This window comes from Opisthocomus hoazin, chromosome 11 (assembly GCF_030867145.1).
Source record: "Opisthocomus hoazin isolate bOpiHoa1 chromosome 11, bOpiHoa1.hap1, whole genome shotgun sequence".
NCBI classification, from domain to species: Eukaryota; Metazoa; Chordata; class Aves; order Opisthocomiformes; family Opisthocomidae; genus Opisthocomus; species Opisthocomus hoazin.
This window is the reverse complement of record NC_134424.1, coordinates 3,278,126-3,305,829: the sequence shown is the minus strand read 5'-3', so window position 1 is coordinate 3,305,829 and position 27,704 is coordinate 3,278,126. Positions and strand designations below refer to the sequence as shown.

The following is a 27,704-nucleotide window of genomic DNA, read 5'->3' as shown; positions in this document are numbered from 1 at the left end:
GAAGTTTAGCAAGATGCATTTCAAGGCAGAACTCAAAATATAGTATTGTACATTGTACAAGAGAAAATACATATATCCTTAGAAAGGAGGATCCATTCGTTTCTCAGAATACCTATAATGTTTGTCCAAAGTATTAATATTTGTCAAGATGTATTAAATCAGTTGATTTATATTTAATAAGTTCTTTTTCCTGTTGTTGAAGCAAAAATTTATACTGAGTACTGATGCCAGAAAAAAATATTTGATCTTTAGAATACCATTTTTGATAAATTTTGTCAGCTTTCCAAGTGCTGAGAGACATTAAATGAGTCTCATCAGCAGTCAGGACTGCTTGGCCAGTGTGGTACTAAAGAAGATTGTAGGCTGCTCCCGAGGAAAGCAAAGAGGAACAACAAGGGAAACTCATGGGTTGAGACAAAGACAGTTTAATAAGACAACAAAGGAAATATTAATACTCTAATCATAATAGTAATGAATATGCAAAGCAAACTATATACAATATGATTTTTCTCACCACCCGGTGACCAATTTGCAGTTAGTCCCCGAGCAGCAATCACAGAATGCCAGACTTGGAGATACTGTGAATTTTGCAAAGCTCCTGAAAAGGACTGAATTCCTGGCAAAGTTTGAACTCCTGGACAACAGAGGATTTGAACTGAAGGAAAAAAGAAAGAGCAGATTCCTCCTCCCCCCCCCGAGCCAACCCCCATTCATAAGCTGAGCATGACATCCATGGTATGGAATATTCCCATCAGCCAGCTTGGGCTGGCTGTCTGGCGGTGCTCCCTCCCAGCTTCTGCACACCTGCTCATTAGTGGAGTATGGGACACTGGAAAAAGTCCTCAGTTTCGTAGCAAAGACTATAAACATAGGTGTTATCAACATTCTTCTCCTACTAAATCTAAAACACAGCAGCTACTGAGAGGAAAATTAACCCCATCCCAGCCCAAACCAGGACAGTCTTCAGATGGTCTTTCTTGCTGTTTGTGGTATTCAAAACTAACTATAAAATCAGTAAAAGCTTTCATCTTTTAAAGCTTTTTTTTTTTATTAGAGGGATTCAGAAGGCTAGGGCTAGAAACAGAAAGAAAAAATAGAAATATTATTTATCATGTCAATAGCACAAGGAACATTTTTTCCTTACAGTGTATCACCATGTTAAGCTTAAAGAAGGAATAGAAAGACACACTTCAGGTTTTGGTTTCTTAACCCATTCACTAACGTAGATCATTCTGTCTCAAAACATTGCTGTGCAGTGGGAGAAGTAACAGCTTATCTTTATCAGAATAGGAAACTGAAAACAGTGTGACAGTGTGGACAGCAAAAGTCTTGCCATGAAAGGGTGAATTTGAATTTCGCTGTTATAATAGCTATTTTGCCAGCTGAAATCTGAGCATTAGTAGATTTGTGGATGCAAATGAGCCGCTGTTCATTTCGTTAAAATGGAGCTGAGAATTAATTGAGCCTCTCTTGGTGCACTCAGCTGTAAATTCTCGTCTTTTTCTCAACTATGACCCAGTTGAGGCTCTGATGAACAGTAGCACAAATTTTTTCCCCATGCAAACGTAGTAAGTACTGAACACATTGAACACATGAACTAATTGAGCATCAACTGGTTCATGAAACAGCGAAACATTAGGCTGGAAAGTCTGTTTTGTCATTTTTGCCTTTAATACAGTTCTTCCCATTCTGGGGTTATTTGCCTCAGATGTGCACAAAGACGTTGACTGTGAGTGACAATACTGAATACGTATGCTAAACTCCCCCAAAGAGCCTGTCTGTTTGCACTTGCACTCACTTTTAGGACTGCACAACAAAATTATCGTGACATTTCTACGTTTCTAGAGAGGATGAAATCGGATAAAGGTTTATATGTGGACTTCAATCTAGAAGTGATAGTGGGTTCACATATAATTCTGTGAACTTAAAGGGCTGTTGGCTTTATTGCTTTCGTTAGAGCTGGGCTAGCTCTGGGTGGGAGACTTGGGGAAGGACAGGCGGACGTGGCGAAACTTGTCAAAGTCTCTGAAAAATCTTCTGAGATAGAACTGTCCTGCCTGTTTCTGACCCTGTCCTCAGCCCTGTCTCAACACATCCAATTTTCAGACAGTGAGAACTGAACGAAGGGAAAGACGAAACAATCTTAAAATTTCTAAAAATTGTACCAAGGGTTTAGAGATGGTAAACAGTACAAATGCCTGCTTACAGGGGGTTTCTGTCTCAGTCATTTCCAGAGTTGTCCTCTTGTTCATACTTCTCCAGCACCTGAAAAGGAACACGATATCTTCCTTGCAAGTAGATCTATAGCGAACTATACAGTAAGAACAAGGCTGCTCTGTCTAAATTCCAGCCGTTACATCACAAACCAGTTCCCCAGAACTGCCAATATTTATAGGCTAATGAGGTGGGCGTATTTATGGAAATACAGAGCAAGAGGCAAGAAATTCTGGTATTTTCCTTGCCTCTCTACCAGGAGCCGTTTGAGTGATGAGAAATCCTTTCAGCGTGGGACACCAGCACATTGCTTGACCTTGACCCTGTACCTATGGTGCCATACACCTGGAGCAATGCTGGGGACATCAAGCTCTAATCAATGAACTTTTGGACACTTGCGGTGCTGGGAGAAGGAGAAAAGCAAATTAAGAGTGTTAAATTTCCTAAGAAAATCATACAGCCAATTAAAAAAATTAATATATTGCTCCAACAACATGTTTGCTGAACAAATGCATAATTAGTAAATCGGTAGTGTTGCAGCTACAGTCTGAATGGAACATCATTTTGCCAATTAGTTGATGAGGCATAATAATGTCAGATACTTGATGCTACTAGCTTCTTTAATTAATTTTGTGAACCAGGGTACTCATGTATCAAATACATCTGTGGCTTCAGCCTTATAAACTTGAAAACGTGTAAACATAATTTCAGTTCATTTAAAATGTACTGTTACATAATGTAGTCCCTCTTCTACATGTTGGAAGGCAGAATAGCTGCATGTGAGCTACGAAAAACTCTAATCCTCCAGCTGACAAGACCCCCAGCAGTAGCGGTGGGTAGTCGGAAGCACCAACATCTTTTCTTCTCCAGTTCCTGTCGTGGCACCAACGAACGTCGGCGGAGGAGGAGGGAGCCGTTCTGAGCTGGTCATCACATGGGAGGTAATTGCTAGCTCAATTAAAGTACAAATTCTAATAGGGAAGAGTCCATGGGTAAAATCACTGCTCTGCTAAAATCTGAAGGCTTCTGGTCCTTGGCTTTGGCTGAGCCTGGATTTCATCCTGCATCTGAAGAGAAAACAGCCTGTAAGATATACAGCAAGTTTTCTGTGTTACAGTGAACAATTTATAAAAATAAACAGTTTAAGAGGCATGTTATAAAGATGTTTAGAAGTCTGTATAACCCTCTTATCTCCATTGTACAGGAGGCGCTTAACACACTAATCTGCTTGGCCATTTTCTGCATTAACATTTTTCATACTTTTATTCACATGTTTTTCATTCTGGAACACTGTGCTGACAAGACATATCCTATTATGCGTTAAAGGAGATGAGCCCTTTAATTCTCCAGCACTCCAGCAAGACCAGAGAATATACATTTTGAGAACATTTAATACCATACTACAAGTTGCAATGGGTGAGCACAGGTCGTTTCAGAGAGCGGAAAGTAAGCATTGCGGGAAGGAGCCCTCTTTCTCCAGCCACCCAGCAGCCTTCTCATGGGCAGGCAAAATCTTGCAAAGCCCATGCAGTGATGGGGCAGGTGCTTGGTTGGGGCTCCAGCCCTTACGGAAAAACTCCCCAAAACACTGCTCCTACCTGCTTTTTTCATCACCGCTGAAAAACACGTATGAAGTTAATGTGCATTAAGAGCACTGGGGTACACTAAGAGGAGTGTGGCCAGTAGGTTGAGGGAGGTTCTCCTTCCCCTCTACTCTGCCCTAGTGAGGCCCCATCTAGAGTACTGTGTCCAGTTCTGGGCTCCCCACTTCAAGAAAGATGAGAAGCTACTGGAGAGAGTCCAGCGGAGGGCTACGAGGATGAGGAGGGGACTGGAGCATCTCTCCTAGGAGGAGAGGCTGAGAGAGCTGGGCTTGTTTAGCCTGAAGAAGAGAAGGCTGCGAGGGGACCTAATATATGCTTATAAATATCTTCAGGGTGGGTGTCAGGAAGATGGGGCCAAACTCTTTTCAGTGGCGCCCAGCGACAGGACAAGGGGCAACGGGCACAAACTGAAGCACAGGAAGTTCCAGCTGAACATGAAGAAGAACTTCTTCACTCTAAGGGTGACGGAGCACTGGAACAGGCTTCCCAGGGAGTTTGCAGAGTCTCCTTCTCTGGAGACATTCAGACCCCGCCTGGACAAGGTCCTGTGCAGCCTGCTCTAGGTGAGCCTGCTTCGACAGGGGAGTTGGACTGGATGACTCACAAAGGTCCCTTCCAACCCCGACCATTCTGTGATTCTGTAATGTGACTCACCTAATTAAATCTCTCCCTTGGTTTTGAGGGCATCTGGCTGAAGTAGGAGCTACCCCGTGCCACCAGCAGCACACAGCTTGGAGGCCAGGGGCCAGGCAGCCTTGCCATGTGTCTTGCTCTCAGGTGTGACAGTCTCAGAGACTGCACAAGCTGACCTCTCTTTAGTTCCGAATCTGAGATGGGGCCTTCCAAAACACGGTGCTCCCTTTGTAAGTCATGGAAAACATTTCTTCATAAAAAAAAAAAAGACTTCTAGTTCTGCTTAAGTGAGGAAAGCACTCTGCTCTCTCCCTTGGCTTCATTCTTTTTCCAAAGAAATAACCAACTTATGTGTACAGTTTGAAGGAAAGGAAAAGGAAATAAGTTAAACTAGAAATGACGCTATTCATCAGCTGAATGAGTTCCCTGTGTTCTCCTATATGCTAAAAACTGTGCCATTTAACCAGCCTTTTGTAGGAGGAAGGGAAGTGATAGGAAAAAAAAAATGAGGTCAAAGAAAAAAGTGCTTGCTGGATAGATAACATTTCCAATGCTTTCCCCTCTCCAGGCTCTAAACAGAGTGAAACTTCACTTTCACTGAACTACGTTTCCCTCCATACACATATTTCACTGTTTTGTTTCATCTTCTCCTCTACTGATCTACTTTTTGGCAGCAGCAGAACATGAAAATTGAGAGCAACCTAAGAGATCTCAACCAAATTATCCTGTCAGACTCCATAGTGTGTCCTGAAAAATAGTCAGAAGAAATACTAATTACGCCTAGCTAACAACACTGAGCACAACTCTCCAGCTTTCTGTGATGAACTCACTAAACATCTTGATTAAATCTGAGGTCACAGAAGCCTCAAAAACAAATTAAATGCTCTAGAAAGGATCTTGAACTCCTATAAATCCCCAGTGCACCATCATCCCTCGAGCTTAACTCTCTTGGGACTGTATAAGAGATAGAAGGGGGCATATTGGGGAATTAATCTTTGTAAAACACTTAAGGAAAGACACACTTGTTTTATACATTTGAATTAGAAAAAATTTATGAAGAAAAGAGTAAAATAAGTCCCCTGATATCTTCTGATGTACTTCCTGATTTTTTTTCTCCCATCTTCTCATGCTGTTAGTGCTCCTGGGAGTTTCTCTGCAGGAGAGGATCTTGGAGCCAGGAACGATCATAGGGGCTGTGGTCCTGCCCCTATGTTTTTCTCTCTCTTTTTGTACCTTTTTTTGTGGTTGCTTCTCTGTGCACCTTACTTCTGTGCAAGCATTTAAAATAAATGAAGTTTTGCTGAGAAACACTTCCTTCCTCCATTTACTATTGATCTTTTCTTGTTTCATAAACATTCTCTTGCTTCGGGAAGCCAATGCAGAAGTATTTTTATTCCAAGAAAACAAAAAAGTTCATGCTGGATACGGTGTTAATGTGATTGCCTGTTCAGTATGAGTCATTAATGCGTATCTTGACATGAGATTTTATTAATAGAAACATTAATTTTGTCATGTTGACTTGCAATAACATTTCTGTTCTAAACAAACTTAAATAAGAATATGTTCATGCACTCGAGACTTGCTTGTGCTAAAAAAATACATAAATACTGGACTCATACGCAGGCAATTATACAGCTGACGCACACTTCTGTGTATACATTTGCTCCTTTCCCAACTCTTTTTTTTTTTCTTTAAAAATCATTTATTTATAATTAACATCCCTATACCCCTTGGGGAAAAACATCAACTACAACCTGTGCTGAAAGAAATGCTTTTAATTTTGAAAACTTCATGCCTGAAAGAGAGTAACTTTAATGGAGCTGATCAGATATTTTGTTTCTAAATTGATTGCCTCAATAGATTTATTATTTTGATTTTTATTTCAATATTACATTGACTGATGGAGCAAACATTATTATCTTCTCTAAGGCACAGTCAACTAAATCAATACCACTAAAATATACTCAGAGAATGAAGATTCAATTAAAACAGTGTATACTTGCAAATGCTTATTGACTCTCTGCCTTGTCACTACAGCCAGTTTCAGAAGAACTACAAAATGGGGAAGGTTTTGGCTACATCGTTATGCTTCGTCCTCTTGGCTCAACAACCTGGACAAAAGCAGTGGTGGCTTCAGTGGAAGCAAGCAAATACGTTTATAGGAACGAAAGCATTACACCTCTCTCTCCTTTTGAAGTGAAAGTTGGTGTCTACAACAAGGAAGGAGAAGGGACCCTGAGCTCCATATCCATTGTCTACTCAGGAGAAGACGGTAACGCCTGTTGCTCTTATTAGTAGTGGTCATGTAGCACCAATAGATCCCAGATACGATCAGACAGATCTCCACAGGGAGATTAAGGATCCTGTCAAAGCTGCTCATTGAAGATTGACAAGTTACACAAGAAAGAAGATGGGAAATTGAAGTAAAAAAAGGCAAGGGGCAGATTTTCAGAATTGCTTTATGTGGACAGCATGCTTAGTTGTCCCCAAAGACCTCCCACTGAGAGGGCTAGGAAAATTGGGTGACACTCAGAAGTGTATCTCTCAGAGGGTCTAGCTTTTCAGAGCACCCATTGCTGCTGATCTCTGAAAATCTGTCCCAGCTCACGGGTACTGACCAATTTTGAAAAATTACTGTTTTGCTGATTTTCCACAATAAATGGGCAGCAAATCTAGGGATTTGCACCAGGATTTCTGAGTCTCTGCCTGCTGCTTCTCCCCAGAATCTCTTCCTCTTTTCTTGAATCTCCCTCAGCTGCTAACGTAACACTCTCTTGGTAACGTGAATGTTCCACCAGCTGTGTTTTCTCCCATGACCCAGAGCCGCAGATAGCACCAGCGGGGACTTCAGCACTCAGCGTTTCGGCGGCGGAGGTGGAGGTCTCCTGGAAGCCCATCGCATGGAACAGGCACATGGGCAGAGTGCTGGGCTATGAGGTGAGGTGGCTGGTGCTGGTGTCTGACACCTTACAGATGTCCCTTTCCCGGCCACATTTGTATTCTGGTTCCTCCTCCTTTGCTTCCAAGTCAACAGACAGTGGAGCTCTTGACCTGACTCTCATTAGCAACATTTCACCTGAGATAATCACAAGCATTTACAGACCAGGACTGCAGCTCTGTCCCAGACTTTTTGTGAAGTAAATTAAAAGCTCTAGATTAATCATTTGTGACGGCTACTATAAAAGGACTTGTGCTTGATTCCACAAAACAAAACTCAGCCTTCTCTTCTTAAACAGTTTTAACGGTGTGTGAGCACGATTAGGTACTTGATAGTTTGAGGGCGTGCACATGACCCATAGCATTGCTCACAGAAGAAACCAAGATAAATGCACCTTGTTGCTATCCAAAGCTTGTGCTGCAGTGTAATTGAAAGGCTTTTGGCTTCCCAGTCCTCTTAGAATGACTGAATCATTTAGGTTGGAAAAGACCTTTAAAATCATGGAGTCCAACCGTAAACCTAACACTGCCAAGTCCACTACTAAACCACGTTCCTAACAGCAACATCTACACGTCTTTTAAATACTTCCAGGGGTAACCTGTTCCAGCGCTTGATAACCCTTTCAGAGAAGAAATTTTTCCCAATACCCAACCTAAACCTGCCCTGGTGCAACGTGAGGCTTTTTGTAGTGAGTACTTGTGCATTTTCTAATAGTCGACTGGGTTTTTGCCCTGTGCACTGGGATGCATCGCTGGTGTCACGGCATCAAGTCCAGGGCTGGATCCAATGACAGGCATTTCAGAGTCTGAGCAGGGGGAGGTGCGAGGACGCACGGATGCTGCCAGACCCCAGCAGCACTCAGCCAGCTGTGTGGCTTCTGGCTTCGCTCTGGTCTCCAGCACCCAGCGGGAGCAGAAACCCTGTGTCGACTGCCTCTGACTTCCACAGGACAGACCAGAGGTGCCTCCAGCAGAGAAGGAGCGGGTCGATTTTTGTATTAATAGCTGAGATATACTTCAAAATAACCTCAGTATGGTTTCTGGACATTTTACTTGCACAGTGAAACAATTTTTTTTTAATTTCAGATAAGATTAACCAAGAGTAAACCAAGTCAGAACTTCAACTTCTGTCCTATCATTAGAAATGTATAAATGAAGGTTATAAGAGTCCTGTACAGTACACAAACCTTCCTAAATGAATTATTCACTAAAAAAAAACCCCACAGGTCTAAATAGCTGTCACTGAATTAAAACTAGAGGCAGAATACAAAATAATTACAAAACCTCTTAGATGACTGAGATAAATGTTTCTTTGAATCTTTTAAAGTTTTCTTCAAATGCGTTCAAACCATAAAACCAAACTAGCTTTTAAAATTTCTCACCTTATCAAAGGTTTCCTTATGGACATCTATAAAGTTAAGGTTTTAATTTACTTCCTTAATTGGTATTCAGTCTCTGAAATTTGATTTCTTCTCTATAAATATTCATGCTTAGTTTTATTTCCTGCTAGTTTTGAATACAAAAAATCCTATATTCCTTGAAATCTTCATTGTCAGCATGTCTGCTTCCCAGTCAAATCTTTAATTGATGGAAAACAATTAATTGCCCGTTCTTCGTTCTTGCTTTTCAGGTTCTATATTGGACTGATGATCCCAAAGACAGCACAGCTGGTAAAGTCAGAGTCAATGGGAACGTAACAGCCAAAAATATCACAGGACTAAAAGCTAACACAGTGTATTTTGCAACAGTTCGAGCTTACAACACGGCAGGGACAGGGCCTTCTAGCACCCCGGTAAATGTCACCACTAAAAAATCACGTGAGTATTCAATTTTGTACAACAAATGTTGCAAACTCCCAAGTGTAAGAGTGACATTTCAGCTTACGGTGACCTACCTCTGCTAAATGTTGCAATATCAAATAAAGCTGGATCCCAAATTTCTTGAGAAAATTAAGCAACAGATTCTGTGACTCAGAAACTTCTCTCTTTCTTCCCTGACAATATTTTTGTGGTCACCATCAAGTTTGCTCAGACTCTGGTATTTAAGACTTTAATATAATATTTATCTTGAGCTTCAGTTCTGTCTCAGTGGAAGCCAATATTCTCATCAACTTAAATCAGACCTGGGAACCTTATTTCATTTACCCTATTCTATTTCTATGTTAAAGAGATTCTGTACACCTACAAAATTAGATAACACCACTGTTTTGAGTTCATACAGTGTAGCAACCTTTAGAGAGGATTTCCTTTTGCATGGCAAGAGCACGCCACTTTCTTTCAGGAAAGTTCAAAAGAGATGCAGAGTCAATAAAGGAAAGGTGTTCCACAGGTCAAACAATAGATTTGGGTGTGGGAATATTTTTTTTCTTTTTAAAGAAAACTGTTGATGCTCCAAATACAGTGCTTTATTGACACCTCTAAATTGTCCACTGCAGAGAGTAGCATATGTGATACATTCATATAAATACTATTTGGTCACTGATTTTTTTTAATTTTCTGCACTGATAGAAGCAAAACCATGTGCTATTCTGCTTGTGTAAAGCGGCTTCATGAAACCAATGCTTTCAGGGGCCCATCCTCCAAGGTAACAAGGAATCACTGAGCACCACCCTACAAGGATTGAACCCATGAAGTAAATGTTCACGAAGAGCAAAGTAGTTATAAAGCAGGAAATCTTGGTAATCTGCTATGTACCTGAGTGCCCAAAATTCATTACTCTTTAAGCGTTCCATTTTTTATATACTTTGCTAGGACTATGTTTTACCAGCAAACAATTGACCAGCCCTTTTGCACAAAAAGGGAAATATTTCTCCTGTCTTTCGCCCGTTGTCCTCTTGTTTGTGTGCTGATCTATGCTGTTACTCAACGTGCGAGACTGGAACCAACTTGTAAAACCAGTTCCTGATAAAAGTTACTATTTAATGTAAATAACATAGACCAAAATAAAGCCAGAGAAGGTGTATCTTAAGGACTCAGACAGGACTCTTCTCACAGGCAATTTCTTAATGGAAAATAGACTAATCTCTCGAAATTATTTTCTATATTCGTGTGTGCAAACGTATGAAAGACAAGTTAAAGACATGGCAGTCAGTTGACAGGGCATATAAGGAATAAAATTGCTTTTGTTTTACATTGACTTCATCTTCTGTCAAATTCAGGATTGTGCTAATGGTTCATTTAAAAATTAAAGTCTAAATAACCCTTTTAATATTTAAAAACGTATATTAAAGTTTTAAGCTCTAGTCTCGGAAAGATGCAAGCACTTTCAATACAAGTAGAGCTAATATGTCAAGAGAATATAAACAATGTGCATCTACAGGAGGAGTTTTGCTTCAGGGTAATAGCTCTGTCTTCCTACTCATCATCCAGGATTCCTACGCTGTTCTGTGCGTGATATTATTATAGAGCCTAAGCAAAACTAAACTGGTCCTTCTGCCAAATAGGTGCAATTCTGATTGAAATGTGCTTATCTAAGATCAATTTAAGGTCTAAGCTGATAACCTGGTTGAATTTTAAACTACTTAGGAAAGTGGAAATGATGTTGGAATGGGAATGATTCCATGAACATACTGCTCCATTAGGAGCTATGGTGAAGCTCAGCTCTTCTGTTTCTTTACCTACATGTCATGGATTTCAGAAATCTCTTCGCTTTTTCTTTTTCTTTACAAAAATGTACATCAACAGATATAGATATTAGAAATACTTTACAAGGATGAACCTCAACTCAGTACAGCAACAAAACCAAAAACCTAAAGCATGAGAGTAACGTCATTAACTTAATAAACTTCAACATATACTTGGGACCTCTGCTATTCTTGACAATGTTGATACAAAAAATCTGTTGAGGAAATTATTTACTAATCTTAGATCTGAAGAACTATTTGCAGTGTTTTTGCTTGCAGATTTTAGTACAGATTTGGGGAGGTGCTACACTACCACCTATTCTGGTGCCTAGCTGTATGGCAAAACCAGAAAATTCTGTTTAGAAAATCATCCTGTGGTCATTTTTCAGCACAATGACTATGAATTAAGATGGTTTTAAGTTCTGTGCTAAAAAGCTTTGAATAAGGCAGTATTCACCCAGTTTTGAGAACTTTCAAGGCTTGTCAGAGTACACAGTCAATGAAGTATTTGACATCCTTTGCTTCTCGTATTTTGTTACCAAATTCCTTAAATAAAATATTTGCTGAAAGCAACAAAGAGGTTTCAAACAATATTTAAGCAAATTTGCTGTTTAAAGTGTGTGAATATATATAAATGCCTTCTAAAAGAAAATGAATCTTTTTCCAACACTGACAGTATGATTCATGGAAGGACATCTGCTTATACTCACCTGGGTGGCCCATTAACACCTCCTTTCCCTACTGGTGGGATGGATTAAACTTCTCCACCATCATGAAGCAGATAGATATAAAATAAAAGGTACCATCAATTTGTACTGTCTCCATGGGAAATGGAAGAAATTGTGGAATATTACCAAACTAACAGTACCTTCCAAGTTACATACATTAATCATCAATACATAGGAACTTTAGGGAGAAAAGAAGGATCCCAAAAGTTAAGCATTTTAAAGTAAGATGTGGGATACTCACAACACGTTTCTTCAAATCTCCCCTTCTTTTTCTAATTCTGTTGAAGTCCTTATTGCCTCTAACACCCGCAGCCCCATCCTCCCAGGCAGGATCCAGGAGGATACAGCATTGAGAAGGAGATAGTGTGTTATTCTAAATCTGAGATACAGTTCAAAGGCACAGTTTCAACTTCACATTTTTCACAAGGGATTTGATTTCAGTCACTTGTAGGCAAATTTTCAAAGTCCTGGCACGTCGGCATAAAAAGCCTTTGAAAAGCTACTCTCAGCCTATTGTGCTGAGAATTTATAAAATCCTACAATGTTTCCTGATGGATCACATGGAGACTTTAATGTGTAGCTCTTTGTAACCTGTCCTCATGGCTGATGAAGATCTTGTCTTCTGTATTTTGTTCTTAGTTTTAGCTTTTTCTGAAACCTGAACAACAAAACATTCTCTAGTACATTAAAATATGGATAGGAACAACATAGTACTTAAACAAAATCTATCAAATATAACTTGAACTGTCAGACACTGTCGGGCTTTTCCTAATTTTGAAAATGAACTCTCACAGTAAGTGGTTTCGTGCTATGAATAGATCTTTATTCTGACTAATATGAGAGCAATGATGGACTGGGAAAGATTTTTTACTCTTTTACATCTGAATCACCCATGCATTTGCTACTTCCATGTCAGCAGCTCATTCAATTACACAAAGCAAATTAATATTCCTTTGTATCTTATGATTATCATCATCTGCTTTTTTAAAGCACCAAGTCAACCCCCGGCAAACATCGCTTGGAAGCTGACAGATTCCAAAATCTGCTTGAATTGGGAACACGTAAAAACAATGGAGAATGAATCAGAGGTGCTAGGCTACAAAGTAAGTAATTTCTTTATCTCATTAACCAGGCATGTTGTTTATAATAGAGGTACAAACTGTGACTTCTTAAAAGGCGACTGTACATTATGTGGAAAACAGTGACTTTTCCGGAGTTAATGGGGTGGTTGGTTGACTTTTATACAAATGGTAGAACAGCTGTGTTCATTCTGAGTAAGACCGTTCTATCCCGACACAGCGATTTTCTGTCCCCAACACTGGATCATTCTTGTCCCCTTTCCCTTGTAAGCTTACTCACCTAAGATTCTTGCATTCAAATCTTTTATGGAAGGAGTTTCACACATATATAAGAAGTAGAGAACAGTCTCTTAAGCATTAAAGAAGGGCGTAAAACACTTTCAACAGTTCCATCTTCCCATTCTTTAATGTACCTTTGAAAAGAGACAGGAAGATACTCACGTAAAGATCAATGTGAATGAAGTAAAAAGCACTTCTGTAAATCTATTTTTAAGGAAAGGAAAATTTAGTTTAAAATTTCTTTGCAGTGGCTCTGAACCCAAAAGACTTCTGGAAAGACTTTTACTCCTGAAGGACTGTAAAAATGGAGGTGGAGAGTGCTTACATGAGGAAAGGTTCTCAGCATCAAGATCCTCGTGTTGGAGGCAGTTTAGTGTCCACACCAATCTGTTTACACCTAGGGAGGAAAAGGACACACAAAAAAACCCCACCTTGCAATCTTTCTTGAGATCATATTCTTTTCCATCTTAGTGAGTGTGTTTGAGTAGCTCCAAACACATGGCAAGAAGTTAAAACTAGTCTATTATGCTTTTTTCCTGCTTCTAGGCTACACGTGCTTATTACATTTTGATGTGGAAAGAGTGCTTTAAGTACTTGCTGTGGTATTTATTGCATGATCCCCGTTTCTTCTGCTGTTCTGCTTTTCAGTTGTTCTTCTTAGTACAAATATGTCAAAAGATTGTCAAGAGAAAGGAGTCAAACACTGTCATTGCTGCGCTGTCAAAGAAGAAAGGCTTCTTGGAGGCAAAAAGCTGTTCATAGTCCCTAGGATCCCTGTCTAGACTCCCCAAGCTGCTCTGCACCTTGGCACGATGATTCATTGGCAAAAAGGCCAAAGTGCAAGCACGCACTGGATCTGTCGTTAAGTTGTAGAAATGTGCTTCCTAAGTGGAAACCCAGATGCTACTCTCCAAATTTCTGTCCTTGAAGTTTTTGAAAACATAGCGACGTCTCTTGTTTTCTTTAGCAAGTGGTAATTTTACATGAAAGTCAACATGAATGTTTCTGTATGACTATAGATGCTCACCACAAACAGGTGAAACTTAAAAAAACTCTAAAACTTAGGTTCCTGAAGTGTCACATTAGCTCTGAACATAAAAAGTGCTACAGGCTGAAGTCTTGATTACAGGTGTGTCTAACTTCCACATCTATGGAGCAGCAGAAGTGTATTGGATAATGATTTCATAACCCTACGTTCAAGGTGAGCCTCAGTTCCAGCAGACAAAGGCTCTCCTGCAAAACACAGGGGAGTAAATACCTGCTGTGGCCTCCACAAAAATCTGCAGAATATATTTCTATGTTTTGAATTATGCTTAATACTCTGTGAGATTCTGGTAGTGCTCTGGAAAGTTTAAGACATGGTAGAACATCTCCTGAGCCAAAAAACATCCATTAGAACTGAAAGAAGATTAAATAACTCTTGTTTTCTAATCCCTTTTTACTTAGATTTTGTATAGACAAAACAGACATAGCAAAACACATATACTGGAGACAAACAACACTTCAGCTGAACTTCTGGTACCATTTGAAGAAGATTATCTCATAGAAATACGAACAGTCAGTGACGGTGGTGATGGCAGCAGCAGTGAGGAAATTAGGATTCCAAAAATATCCAGTACGTGAGATTTTTTTTTTTTCCTCAGAATATTACTGGGTAAAAAGAAATCTGCATGCCTCTAAGAAGTACAATGGATTAACAGACTTTCCATTACTGCAGGTGGCCTCTCTCCTGGTGCTTTTTAATTCTGGGTACACGTAGATTAGTCTCTGGTGCTCTCGCATTCATTAACGGAGAAAATATTTTGCACAACACCTAGAAGTGACCTTATTTTTAGTGAAGGTCTCCATCTGCCCTGGCCTGTGATGCTCAGGGGAGGATAGAGAAATAAGCTTTCTTATTAAAGTCAAAGCTGTGTCTCTCACATGTAATGCGGATCTTAATCTGCTCTGGAGCTGATGCTGCTGCTGCTGCAGCAGAGAACCTCAGCCCTGCTCCACGGCTGGAGTGGGGTGGCCCAGGGTCCAGCTTCTGCTCTCATAAATATCCTATTATTCACGCAAAAATGGAGCATAGTTTTACAAGAAACTAGCCAAAACCCTCCTGAAAACAGATATCCACAGGGAGGGTGGGAAGGTGATTTGAAACCATACTGCATGGAGATGCTGCTACAACTTAAAAAATAAATAAATGCGAATAACATGTGTGAATTATGATTCATTTTGAAAATAGAATGAAGATCACTGTTATGCTAGAAAGCATAGAAAAATATTTTTTGACACGTTTACTTTTGTCAGAAAATTATGTGTGCTTATATTTTCACAGGTTTAACGTCTGGAGGAATAAAATTGTCCCAAAGGGAGAACCATAGATTGACGTCAGGGATCCTGCTGTTGAGTTCTGCTCTTATATACCCTTTCCCTTGGTGATTAAAGCAATGATCAGCTATGGACTTCTAAAAATAAACCACTTGTAGATTTTATCTTAATACTTCACCATGTCCAACATTCCTGACAGAGAAAAAGAGTGGGGATGGGGGAGGGAGATAGAAGTGGTATACTATTAAGAAAATATTCAGTATCAATGTTACATTAATTTTTAAAAATAAGCTTTGAAATTGATGGATAAGTGTATACGCATTAATTAAATGGAGTGGTGCCAAACATAACTTGAGATTGTAAGGAGAGTGGTCTCAAATTTTTCACAAGCAGTAGTTCTTATTGAAACTCCAGTGTAATGGCGTGTCAAACATGAAAGACCCTTGCCAAACTGTTCTAATTGAGAGAAGAGACCTGCAATTGCTTGTGATGTGGATATTATTTATCTCACGTTCTTCAATGTCACCTGTAAAAAACTCCCACTTTCAATTAAATAAAAGCTATTTGTTTACTTTTTTGCACCTGTTTGTATTACAAGCAGCCTCATACAATCCATTATATGAAGTGTACTATACTATTTTCTTCGGGAAAGGGAAACTTAAATACAAAGAATCATATGTACCACCCCAAAGCCCGTTGAATTCAATACTGAGACTTTCAACGGCATCAGCAAGCCTTGAACCAGGTCTAAATGAGACAGTACCTTTTGTAATATGAGATACCTTCTACATTCTCAATACATTAAGAAGAAACTTTTCACACAAAGAGTATTCTGATCAACAGAACTAGCAGAGATGCTGAACACCTTTTTTGAAGGGAGATTGAAATATATCTGTCTTCAAGCATGTTCAGTTTCTCTCTCACCCGATATTGTTATTCTTTGTGGTAGCTTGAAAGTGTAGACTCATCTTTCAGCTGGGTTTGAAGGTAAATGAGAAGAACATTGATTTTCATCACCTTGAAATATAAATAAAAGCATCTAATTAAGCCCTTCAATCTATTGAGTTATTACAATGGCAAATTAAACACTAGAATGAGCATGGATTTCGAGTCAGTAGATACAGCTCAAAATGTGAAGTCACACTCAAGTCATCTGTAACAACATCTGATGAAACGTATTTTTTTTGTCTCGTATCATCACTGGGGGGTCATCTCTTCCTTCCCACTTTACTCTGAAGTATAGTTTCTTTTCATCACTGTCAAACATGTGTTTTGTCATCTTTGTAACCATTTCCACCTGCAAGTGAATCAAATATCCCCCAGGATTTTTTAAAACAAAAACATTCAAATGGGGATGCTGATGTGTAAGGACACAAAGGAGCAAAAGGATAGTGGTTCATCTCTGCATGATAATCCTTCAAACAGTGGATTAAATGCATTTCTTATCCATGGGTATGGGAGGTCAAATTGGCAGCAAGAGAGTCTAAAATGTGACTTCATACGGGAAGCTACCAAAACTTTGGTACCTGAGATTACTCACAGAGCCCATGCGCTAGACTTCCAGGGAGAAGTCCACACACACTGACGTAAAATAAAAGCATAAAAGATAAAAACATTGCAAGAGCACATGTTACAGAACAATGTCCAATTTTGATTTAAGGACTACAGAGGGTGGAAAGGACATGAAGTCCCTAGGACAAGGCGTTTCACTTGGAGTTGCACTCACTGTTAAACGTTTGCATCATGTCTTGACACTGTGAAAACCAGAAGAGCGTGTGTTTTGTGTTCTTATGGCTGTGCAGCTGCAGTCTCACTGAAGAAGTGACTGTAGAGACTTGGGTTTTTTCTTTACCTTGGATAAGCAAATATCACTCACACCTGGTGCTGTTTAATCATCCCCATACTGAATTCAACAGAACCTTTCCCAGAGCTGACCACTAGCTGGTGGAGTTCTGACAGAGCTTTTTGCATCATCCCTTCCCAGCAGGTCTCCAGCAGGAACTGCCCTCTGCCACGGCCACTCGCTTGCAGACCTTCTTGTGTCCATTAAGCAAAGAGGAAAATTTTTTATTTCAGTTAAACGGAATCTAAAATTCTTATATTTTATAACATAAATGCAATCCTTCTGATAAGTTTAAACAAAACAGCTCTTTTTATTCAAGTGAAGAGAGATTTTCTGCAGAGCAGTTAAATACAAGTGAAAAGAAGGCCTGATAGACGCTTAATTACAGGGAGGCTCCAGAAATATAATGCCACTTTTAGAAGCCTGTCCTCTGGGATTTCTACAGAGATGCTAATCACAGGAGTTATTAGGGAGAGGTTTAACACAGCTTTCGAAAGAAGAGAGCAGTTTAGAAAAAAGTGGAGAAAGTATTAAAAATCTTGATAATACCCTAATGAAGTAAATACATTCTTCTTTGCAGTGAAACTAAACAAGGACCAATTTCTTCAGGTTTGTTGTAATTTCTATGTGCATTACTGATGTTCTTTGCAAGGTGTTTTTCTCACTGTAGAAGACACTTTTCAAAATCAGGGTCTTCATGCCTCCAGTGTTTAACTTCATCATTTCTGCATTAGTACTGTTTTGTCATTCTCATGGGAGTAGCCCTTCTTAAAGCAAGCGACAACCTAAGAAGACCTCTAGCATGAGTAAGGCTATTCCCAACCTAGGAAGACCTCTAGCATGAGTAAGGCTATTCCCTTGCTGAACACCCTTAGAGCTGGAGCACAAGTGGATTGCCAAGAGACTGTTCTGCCTTGGGAGAAGAACTTTAAGCAGTCTTAAACAGAATACCTTTAAATACAGATAGAATGACAGCCCCCCCATCCTCCCTAAATCAATGTAACCCTCTAACCTATGCAGGTCCCTTTTCTTTTCTTTGGTTCCCCAATTCTTTTTTTGCGTTTTGCCACGATGAACTGGTGTCTGGGCTGCCCAAAGCAGTGAAAGTCCAGCTCTCTTTTTTACACGAAAATGTTATTAAAGTACCTGATGCTGAAATAGAAAGAGTTCAGATGACTGGCAGCTTTCATTAAAAGAAAAAAAGGGTCAAAAAATAGTTTTGTGGCTCACAGTTGCAAGCAAATGTTTGAAAATAGGAACAATATAAATCCCCTAAAACCAGAAGTTGAAAAGAAAATAATGGAAAAAATAAAACAAAAAACTCTACAGTGCTCCTGATTTTTAGCAACTAGGAAGCTGAATTAAAAACCACTTTTAACAGGCCCCAATGGAGGGAACCTTGGGCCCAGTCTCACCAGATTTTAGAGGCACCAGATCAGGTCTCAGACCAGCCTAAGTTTTCAAATAGCTAGAAGAGCAATACCTATTTTACTTTGAAAACCTAAGCAAAGTACCAAAAAATGAAAAAGAGTCACAGTCAGAGATTTTTATTTTAAATTTAGCACATCAAGAAAATATTCCTCCATGAAAAAAGCAATTTTGAGTCTATCCAAACGTTTCAGTTCACTCTAAACACAATGTTTCTTTGTGATTTAAGAGCATTTAAACTTTTTTTAATGCCTTCTCTTTTCTTTATAGGGCAATTTTTGAATACATATGCCAAGAAACTAAATAAAATAGCCCATGTGTGCTATTGTACCAGCCCCTAAATCAACATTATCCTGAAGTGCAGAAACACCCTGTGTTTTCTGCAGGTTGTTGGAATGTAGCCCTGGTGACAACTTGACACGGAGCTCTAAATCACACTTACGTATAAAAATGTTGTAAAAGCAGAAAAACATTTTATTAATGTCTGACTGTACTGCAGTTGCAGAGAATTTCCCCCAATGATTTGCAGAGCCTATGTGGAAGAGGGAATTAATCTGCTCAGAGAGGTTTTGGGACGCACTGGGCTGCCATGGGCTGGTGTCCGGGGATCCTGCCTCCCTCCCTACACCCCTCCACAGATTTTTGTCCTTTCAAGGAGCAAGTGTTCAACTGCTCTTTGCCTTTCCCTGGGCAAAAACTAGGGCAGAACTCGTCCTACTCTGAATAAACCAATGTGTTTGATCCCCTCCAGCACTGATATTTCCAAGGCACCGTCCCCCACAGTTTCCCTCAAAGTTCCAGAGAGTTGCTACATCTCAGTGCTCCTGAATATTAGGTTTCAAGTGCTTCTGTAGGCGTAGCCACAACATGGCCTTCGGGTGAACACGGATTGAGGTACGATAATACTAGCAGTGGGCTATTGAACTATTGCCACCAGGATGACGAGCTCTTCAAAGCACAGGTAGTGTGGGACCAGGCGTCACCTCACAGTCTGTGCATTATTTATGCCAAGGAGTGGTCCAGCCTCCCTCAGCCGTTGAGCTGGGACAATGTCTGTACGCTGCCTTCTGCTACTGAGTGTGAATCAAGGGAGGGCTGCCACTTACAGGGTTCTTACAGGTCAAGAGTGTAAAAGAATGGCAAATGATGCATTCAGAAATATCTGCCTATCTAAAAAATGAAACAAGGTTGCAGAGACTTACTCTATATGTACATATATATATAATGCCCCTAGTCATCTTCAGAGTATGTATAAGAATTTGGCATTTCTCTTGCTCTGACCATTATCTAACCCTAAAACTAGGCGGGGGGGGGGGGGGGGGGGGGCGGGGAACAACATCAGTGCTATTAAAATAGCTTGGATAAAGTCTTTCTTGGAGAAATTTACCAGGTAGAAAAGGTCAGTTGGAGATTTTGACAGCATGGTACAATAAAGGTCTCTAAATGGCTTCAATCATTTGGGCTTTTTTTAATACGAACTGCTTTTTATCACTTCCTAGCACTTAGTGCTTGAAGATATGCCTGATGTAGCAATTAAAATGTCATATTAATAATACTGTTATATACAATTTCTTAACTTATTCTATATATGCCAGTATATTTCTGTACAGAAAAACAACTACAAGTATTTCCTGTCTTCAGAGAATGAATTGGAGTAATTCTGAAACACAAAATGATACCAGAGGACTCCTTAGAATATGCAAGTTGTTTACAGGAGGCATTCAAATCTCTAGAATTTTTGCTCTTGAGTAAATACAGCTTTCTATGGACGGTGTGGGAGGTGGGCCAAGTTGATTAAGGCACTGGCTTGGACAGTGCCATGCAAGGCTCCAGTCTCTGCCCTGCCAGAAATGGCTGGTATGACCCTAACCTGCTCAGCGTGGCTCTGTCAAGTGTAATGCTAAAGCATGAAATCATTCAGCCCGTACCCACCTCCTGTGCACATCCCTTCTACATTCCTGCTTCTGCTACGTACAACTTCACGGTGATCATCACCTCTTAACGATTTCCTTTTCCACAACACGTTCAGACCCACAGTGAAAAGCCCAACACAATTTTTCACAAATTATATTCCTGTTTGTCTCCTTCTGCTTGTTTGCCACACAGGGCCGTGCAGCTGGAGCAGAGGGACAGCCACGCTGCTGCCGCAAGTCCAGTTTCCTTAGGCATAACCTGTTTTTTTTCCTTACAAGCAACACATCTGTGGGCTCTGCCAGTGGCCTTGCATGGGACTACTATTATGGCAAGATGTAAAATAAAAAATGAGACACTAAGGTGCAGGGTTTTATAAAAAAAAAGAGGTGCCTAGAAGAGCAAAACCTCATACAGCTGTTGGGGCTGTAAAATAACCAGATTGCAGCTCAGCCTTCTGTGTGCACCCCTCCTCATGCAGCCTGGCTGTTTCTCCTGAGATATCACGTGGTGCCAGAAATCCCCTGTTGCTGGTAGATTTGACTTTAGGAATATTTTCTGGGGCTCTCATTGAAGTACACTTTGTGTGAGAGAGTGTGTGAGCACTGCTGGCATGATTTAATTAGATTATTCTGCAGGCCTGCTATCCCAGAGATTTTAAAGAGAAACAGCACAAATCTTTCCCCGTGTCCCACTGCCCTTAGTAGATTTAAAGCCTGTGCAGTTTGAGTGGGTTTAGAATTTATTTGAAAGCCTTCTCATACTGGTACAATTTATCCACAGAGATCAGCAGTTTACATCGTATTGATTAATGTGGTTATTGATTTATTCCACGATTGTACTGGCTGGGTACATACAGTACTGGAAAGTGCTGTTTTCCAGGAGTGATTGACTTCTTTCTTTATTGACTACAATGAGCTGATAAAAATCATCCCCTGGCTGAGCTAGAAGTACTTTTTTGTATTCCTGCTTCTAGCAGAGAAAAGTAGGAGACAAACGCTGATGCAGAGTGGAGAAAAGAAGTTACAAGGCTTAGCCCTTACGATATTACCCTGGTTGGGTTAAATCCAGCCCACAAAGCTAGCGAGGCGACAAGCTGGAAGGCTGGGGTGGAGAAAAGACAAGCAGGCATTTGGATTTTGAAGAAGAGGATTAAACCGCTGTTCATTCTGCTAACTTCACCCGGTGCGTGCTTCCGAGCCTGCTGCTGTTTCCAACGCTGGTATCTCTGTCCCCATTATCCAGCAGGAGACTGGGAGCTTCGGCTGTGCTTCTATGGAGGAAGGGCATGAGGTCTCCCAAGGTCCCCCCGAAAGGTTGCTCTTTTCCCTGCTGTGTTAGGAAACGTGCTATCTCCAGCAAAGTTCAAGCACCTAAGGGTTGTTCCTAGCATCTCTGCTAGCTGGCTCTGGCATACGGACCTTGCTTCACAGTGTCATAAAGCGAATAAAACTGCCGTTTATCGTGACTGTTCTGCAGTTTTCCCAGACTGAGGTAAGCAGCATCCTGTGCCCCCAATCCATTTGACTGGTGATACCACATGGGCTGGCAGCCGCTGTCCCAGCGGAGCTGCTCTCTCAGGCCACCCTGGCTAAGGAAAGTCCACCTTTGAATGACTACTTGGGTCACCGCACCAGATCCACCCCACCACCCACACGAAGTATCATGGCTTCCTGCAAGTTCGTTATTTCATTAGGAGCCTGGAAAACTGAATTAACTTCAAAGAAGGCAGATATTCTCACGGGTAAATTCTCTCTGTTTTGAGGCTCTCTGTCATCCCAGGCTTCAAATTTATCCTGCAGAATTTCTAAAAAATTTAAAACCAAACAAACAAAGAAAGCAAACCCATACATCAAATACTGCAACTTTTTTTCCCCCTCCCCACTGAGGATTCAATGCTTCTTTTATGATGACAAATTTCAAACGGAATTAATGCTCCTGGAGAATCTTGCACAGCTCACAGGAGCCATAACAGGGGAGGGGGGGAAGGCTCACGAAAGGCCAGATGAAGAAATATGAAAATAAATGAGAGAAGAAAAAGTGAAAACTTTGTCTCAACCTCCACACTGAAAGACACAGCATGAGTTTTTTTTCAGTCAATCTCCCCCCACACCAGCCTCCAAGAAGTGCCAAACTTGGGTTTAACTGAGCCCTCAAAGCCAGAAACCAGTTCAAATAATAGTGTGCCAATATAGTTAAATTACAGCAAACATACAGAAACTTCAGCGGGACAGACCAAAGGTTAAAGCCCCAGGAAAAGAGCAAAAGAGTAAAATGGGCAGCTGCAGAAAAGTTCTGCTCTAGCTGGCATTTTTTCCTGCTTGTTTAAAAAAAAAAAAATACAATAAAATAGGAATGCAATGATAATCTCTGAGCATCCAGAAATTTGACAGTTCAATCATTATTTGATTTTACGAGCTTGTCCGAAGAAACACCATTTTACTGAGTGGGATTTCATAACAACGCTTTTGCTTACCCAAGGTCAGGAGAGGGGCAGAGGACCATCAGGGCTATTGTCCCATCAGCACCATGTTCCTCACCGCCACTTCTCTGGCTCAAAGGCTGCTATTAAAGAGGCCACTTTCCTGTACACGGCTGGAATTGAAGCTAAAATAAAATACATTCTTCACTTTCCCACACGATGACAATTGGCAGTATTCGTGGTAAAGCTGTTTGGAAAATGTTTCGTGAAAGAGTTTCCCATCAGAAAACGCTGTTTCTTCAGAGCAAAACATCAACAGGAACATGATTGTTGATGTGTTTGGGAGATATATTTTCCAGTGGCTAAGAATTAAACTGAGTATTTCTTTTCAATGTCTCTGATTCTATGACTGTTTTGCTTCATATAAACATTTTACTTGGCAGATGTGTTAAACTTGTAACGAGTGATGTATTCGGTTTACCACACCCTCTCCCACTCCAGTTTGTACAGATGTGCACAAGCACAGACTCATTGCTTTACGTTACACATTAGAAAACAACAGCATTTCTCCAGCATTACTGCAAGTAAAGCGGACTTTCTAATGTCTTCAAAAAGAATAGTTCAGAATAAATTTTTGAACAATTCCAGTTTTCATTCTCATTTACAGCGATAAGAAATTTCAGAATTGTCTAGAGGATGAAACATATTTACTCTTATTTCATGTAATCTGTTCTTCATGAGGTTTACAAGACTGTGTTGCTATATTTTTTTATTTTTATACATGTGTATTTTTTATGTATTTGTCTATACGCCTTATCTAGTGAAATATGTAAGGCAAAAATATTATGGATCGAGAAGTAACTTCTGTAGAGAATGTCTGTAAACACCTACACTGTTCCAGTTCGGAGATACTCTCTAACAGATAAATTCTCCCAGGCTACTGACTCACACAAAGATTTTGAAAATTTCCCCTAAAGTCTAAACCATAAAATAACCCTTTTGCTGCTGTTTAATATACACACAGCTCTCTCCCCACATCTATTAAAATTATCTGTTAGAAGAGAGATATTGTACTCTGTGCCTGTTCTGTTGGTTGGCAAAAGAAGTTTAGTCCATTAAGTAATGGATTTAATGCAGAAAATAGTTTGGTTTTATGAATTTAAGCTAGATTTCACCCTTTTCCTCAGAATCAATTTCCATCTCCAAAGAATTAATAGATAGCTCCGAAACCACTCTGGGCTGGGCTGCCCCAGTGGTACCCAGTGGAAGGTGTAGCGGTGGGGCAGAAGCATCTCCTGCAGCTACAAGCACAGAGGAGCTGAGTGCACTTAGCAAAAATAAAATTAAAAATAAAACTTGGTAAGTAAGAGAGCTTTTACATACACACACACACGCACACATGTATAAGGAGCAGAAAATAGAGCCGTGTAATGAAAAGAGTAATACATTTTTTACTTTCCCCTCTCACAGAGAAGGAAAATCATAAGAGTGATTCTGCAATAGTAGGCAGTGTATAGCAGCAGACGTCAGTATCTAGGACCTAGAATAATTTGTCTAATTTAGCTATGGCACTATGTTCATAAGTATGAGCTCCCAATCATTGCTCTGCATTAAGAGATCTGTGTTGCTTCCCCATTACTCACCCAGTCACTGGAAGATTTCTTCTATAAATACATCCAATATATCTAAATACATCTCTGGCTCTCTTGCTTATTAGTTGTTCTGAGGAAATAAAATGATAACACACCTTGTGCTTAAAAACTTTGTTTATGAAACACCTTCATAAAACCACTAAAAAGCACATATGAAATAAAATCATGGTCGTTGCTTACCATCATGCCAGCCCTACAAATTGATTTTTTTTTTTTTTAAATTAAAGACATCAACTATAGTACGGTCACTTTGTGGCAATTCACAACTTTAAGTAAAATAAGCCTGCCAGCACTTCTTGATTCATAAGGACTCCGGGCTATGATGGCACATACCTTGGCATTTAATAAAATTAAATAGCCCAGGCCAAACTGCGCCATTGGTTTTTAATCAGTGCAATATCCAGTGTTTAATAAGGCTTTCATCATCACTCATGGTGGCTAGGATGCTATCTGCTTATCTGTGAGCCTCTTCCAGCCCAGCAGATGACGGCAGAAAAACATGTGCCCTCTGAGGATGGGAAATCTCAGTTTGAGAAACACATCATATACTGCTTTATCAGAGATATTTGATTTTTAGGACATTTCTGGTGAGATCTAAGTACGCTAAAACACCCACATATTCTTCCACACAATGTCTTCATTAAAGCAATTTGCTGGTAACTAAAGAACTGCAAGAAGTTTGCAGAGACTCAGGTAGAATTGTGGATACCATCATGTTTTTAAAGAGCTGTGAAAAAAGGTAGGCCCCCATTGGGGCTGCAAAGAAATGGGATTTTAGTGCTTTCCACTTAGCTTTTTGTTTTGTTTTGTTTCTGGTTGGGAACAAAACCTAAAAATTTCTGATTTTTTAGCAAAGAGTGTTTTCATGTTTTAACATTTACTTCATGCTTTAGCATAATATCTTGCATTTAGATAATGCAAGGCAGACTTTTTAAACAAACCATAATTTTAAAAAGCAAAATGGGAACACTTCTTTGGTGGGATACTGAAATATGGGGATTTTTTTCCATCAGTAATTCATTTTCTTTTGCTTTATTCTTGTGATACAGCTCTATTTTTGCAGGCAACCGGCAGTGCCAAATCCTCCTAACCAGATTTTCCTAGATCTGTGTTCACTCAGCCAAAAGCGGCAGCAAAACGCGGTGGGGGTTGCCCTGCAGTTGTGCTTGGCCCCCGCCGGAGTTTGGGGCTCAGCCCCTCGGGGGGTCGGCAAGAGGCGGCCACCAACCCCGCTCCAAAACAACATTTGTTCCGTGAGCCGCACTTTGGCTGCTTACCCTGAGTTTTTGTTTCTACCCTCCACATGACAACAGTTGAGTGGAAATAAGTTTAAATTAGAGAATGAAATTACCAAAACACAGCTAGAAAAATATCCACAAATATCTCCTACATTTTTTTTTCTTCTGCAAAGATTAATGTACGAGAAGAAGTGATTAATTCAAGCTTTACTTCGCAGATGATCTCTCAGGCCTAACAGAGTACGTGCACAGTCAATATTTTGCAAATGTTTTGATTAATAAATCTTTATATAGCCCACTGTAGCTTAGTAGATTTAAATTGATGCTTATGCTATGCGGAAAGCATACTGATTTTCCCTGTGTGGTTTCCTGAATCAGGCTCGTTAGCCCAAAGTAAAAAAAATGAGATAAATGCTGATGAACACAAAACCTTTTACCTTTACCGCAGAAACGCCTTGAGGTATAAAAACATTTTTGAGGTGGCTGCTTTCTGGGCAGAAGACGTTGCTGCCACGGCCCCAGGCTGCTGCCGTCCCCTCCAGCCCAGGCTCACTGCTCCTGGTCACCCCTACGGGGCACCAGCTGCTCCCGGAGCAAACACACCAGCAGGTGACCAGCACCACCTCCATCCCCGCTCACCACATTTTCAAAATACAAACCAAGACCCAACAGCCCTCTGACATTGCCTTCTGTTCATCGTCTGGCTCGGGGAGGACAGCCCTTGAGCATCCAGAGGGATGGGACAGATTTCTATGCAAGCTTGCACATCAAAGATGCTCTTTAAGGCTGGAGAACAAGTTCGTTCTTGCTTTGCTATTTGCTTTGAATTTTGTTTAATGCCACAAGTACAGAATGATTCACCTCTGGTTTGTAAGGGCTTTCAAATAACCTTTGAGCACAAAGGGCCCGGTGGAGGCACAGATAAGCTAAGCTCACCATGGGGGCTTGGTGTGAGGAACCAGGCTGCCGACCCCATCTCTGCCACCAGGTTTGCACAGGGCCAACACCACCCCACCATATTCGGACACTTCTGTTGAATGCAGTTGTCAGAGCTGTGTTTAGATGAACACCATCACAGTCTGGTTATTGCAGGAAAATTCCTTTGCTAATAAATTGGCTCTGAGTGAGCCAAGGGACAGGGAAAGTCTCATGGGACGCCTCTGTTAGGAACAGGAACCAAGCAGTGTGTATCTTTGGCTGTACCCTATTGCTTAAGGAAAAAAAAAACCCGATAGAAAAAGCAGTGCTGGTTTCTGACAAACCACAGGATCAAACACTGGAAGCCTCTTTTTCTCACAGCTCCATTTGTACCTCTCACCGCCTCTCCGCTTTCTTTCTCGATCGTATTTTCAGTCCTGCCATGCACACCTCTGGGCTGCTTCTTGTCTCCTGGCTTGGCACTTCTGCAAACATATATACAGATTCATAGAAATTCTCAATCTATAATCGAAGAAACTTCTTCTCTGGGGCAGGTCAGTGCCAACGGTTCTTGAATGCCAGGGTGTTGTATTCAGCCAGCAGTGGGGTTTCATCGTTGATCCTTATTCTTTCCACTTTTTATGACTAAAAGAAGGGGTTAGCAGCTTCTTCCCTCTATCCAGGTGGAAGTTTGGATGTCCCATCCAGCGACTTTTCTAGGGTTATACAAATAAAACAGGCATCAGAATTCTACGTTTAATGCGTCCCAAAAGAATGAAGTACATTTAGGCTATAGTGATACTGCAAAAGGCGTCATTTTTTATAAAGATGTCACCAGAAAAACACTCAAGTGCCAGACAGAAAGCTCAGTATCATTTTT

The 27,704-nt window shown here is 40.4% G+C and overlaps 1 protein-coding gene and 1 long non-coding RNA gene across 4 annotated transcripts in view; one reads left to right on the top strand and one right to left on the bottom strand.

The window, feature by feature from the left end:
- Positions 1 to 16,406, top strand: part of LOC104331264 (contactin-6) — a 150,850-nt gene extending 134,444 nt beyond the window's left edge. For both annotated transcript variants that reach the window (XM_075432529.1, XM_009936553.2), the window contains exons 17-23: positions 3,085 to 3,155; positions 6,489 to 6,723; positions 7,273 to 7,388; positions 9,019 to 9,205; positions 12,729 to 12,841; positions 14,543 to 14,711; positions 15,420 to 16,406. In XM_075432529.1, coding sequence (XP_075288644.1) covers positions 3,085 to 3,155; positions 6,489 to 6,723; positions 7,273 to 7,388; positions 9,019 to 9,205; positions 12,729 to 12,841; positions 14,543 to 14,711; positions 15,420 to 15,523 — 995 coding nt within the window. In that variant the 3' untranslated portion in view covers positions 15,524 to 16,406. The remainder of the gene's footprint in view (positions 1 to 3,084; positions 3,156 to 6,488; positions 6,724 to 7,272; positions 7,389 to 9,018; positions 9,206 to 12,728; positions 12,842 to 14,542; positions 14,712 to 15,419) is intronic.
- On the bottom strand, positions 700 to 27,312 carry LOC142362692 (uncharacterized). 2 transcript variants are annotated; one of them, XR_012765228.1, is made up of 5 exons: positions 26,344 to 27,312; positions 24,660 to 24,738; positions 23,071 to 23,201; positions 13,098 to 13,230; positions 700 to 3,281 (listed from the first exon to the last, which is right to left on the bottom strand). It is a non-coding gene; the product is annotated as an uncharacterized LOC142362692 (long non-coding RNA). The 2 variants fall into 2 exon arrangements; XR_012765227.1 differs by lacking the exon at positions 700 to 3,281 and having other exon boundaries at positions 12,680 to 13,230.
- Positions 27,313 to 27,704: the final 392 nt, after the last annotated feature.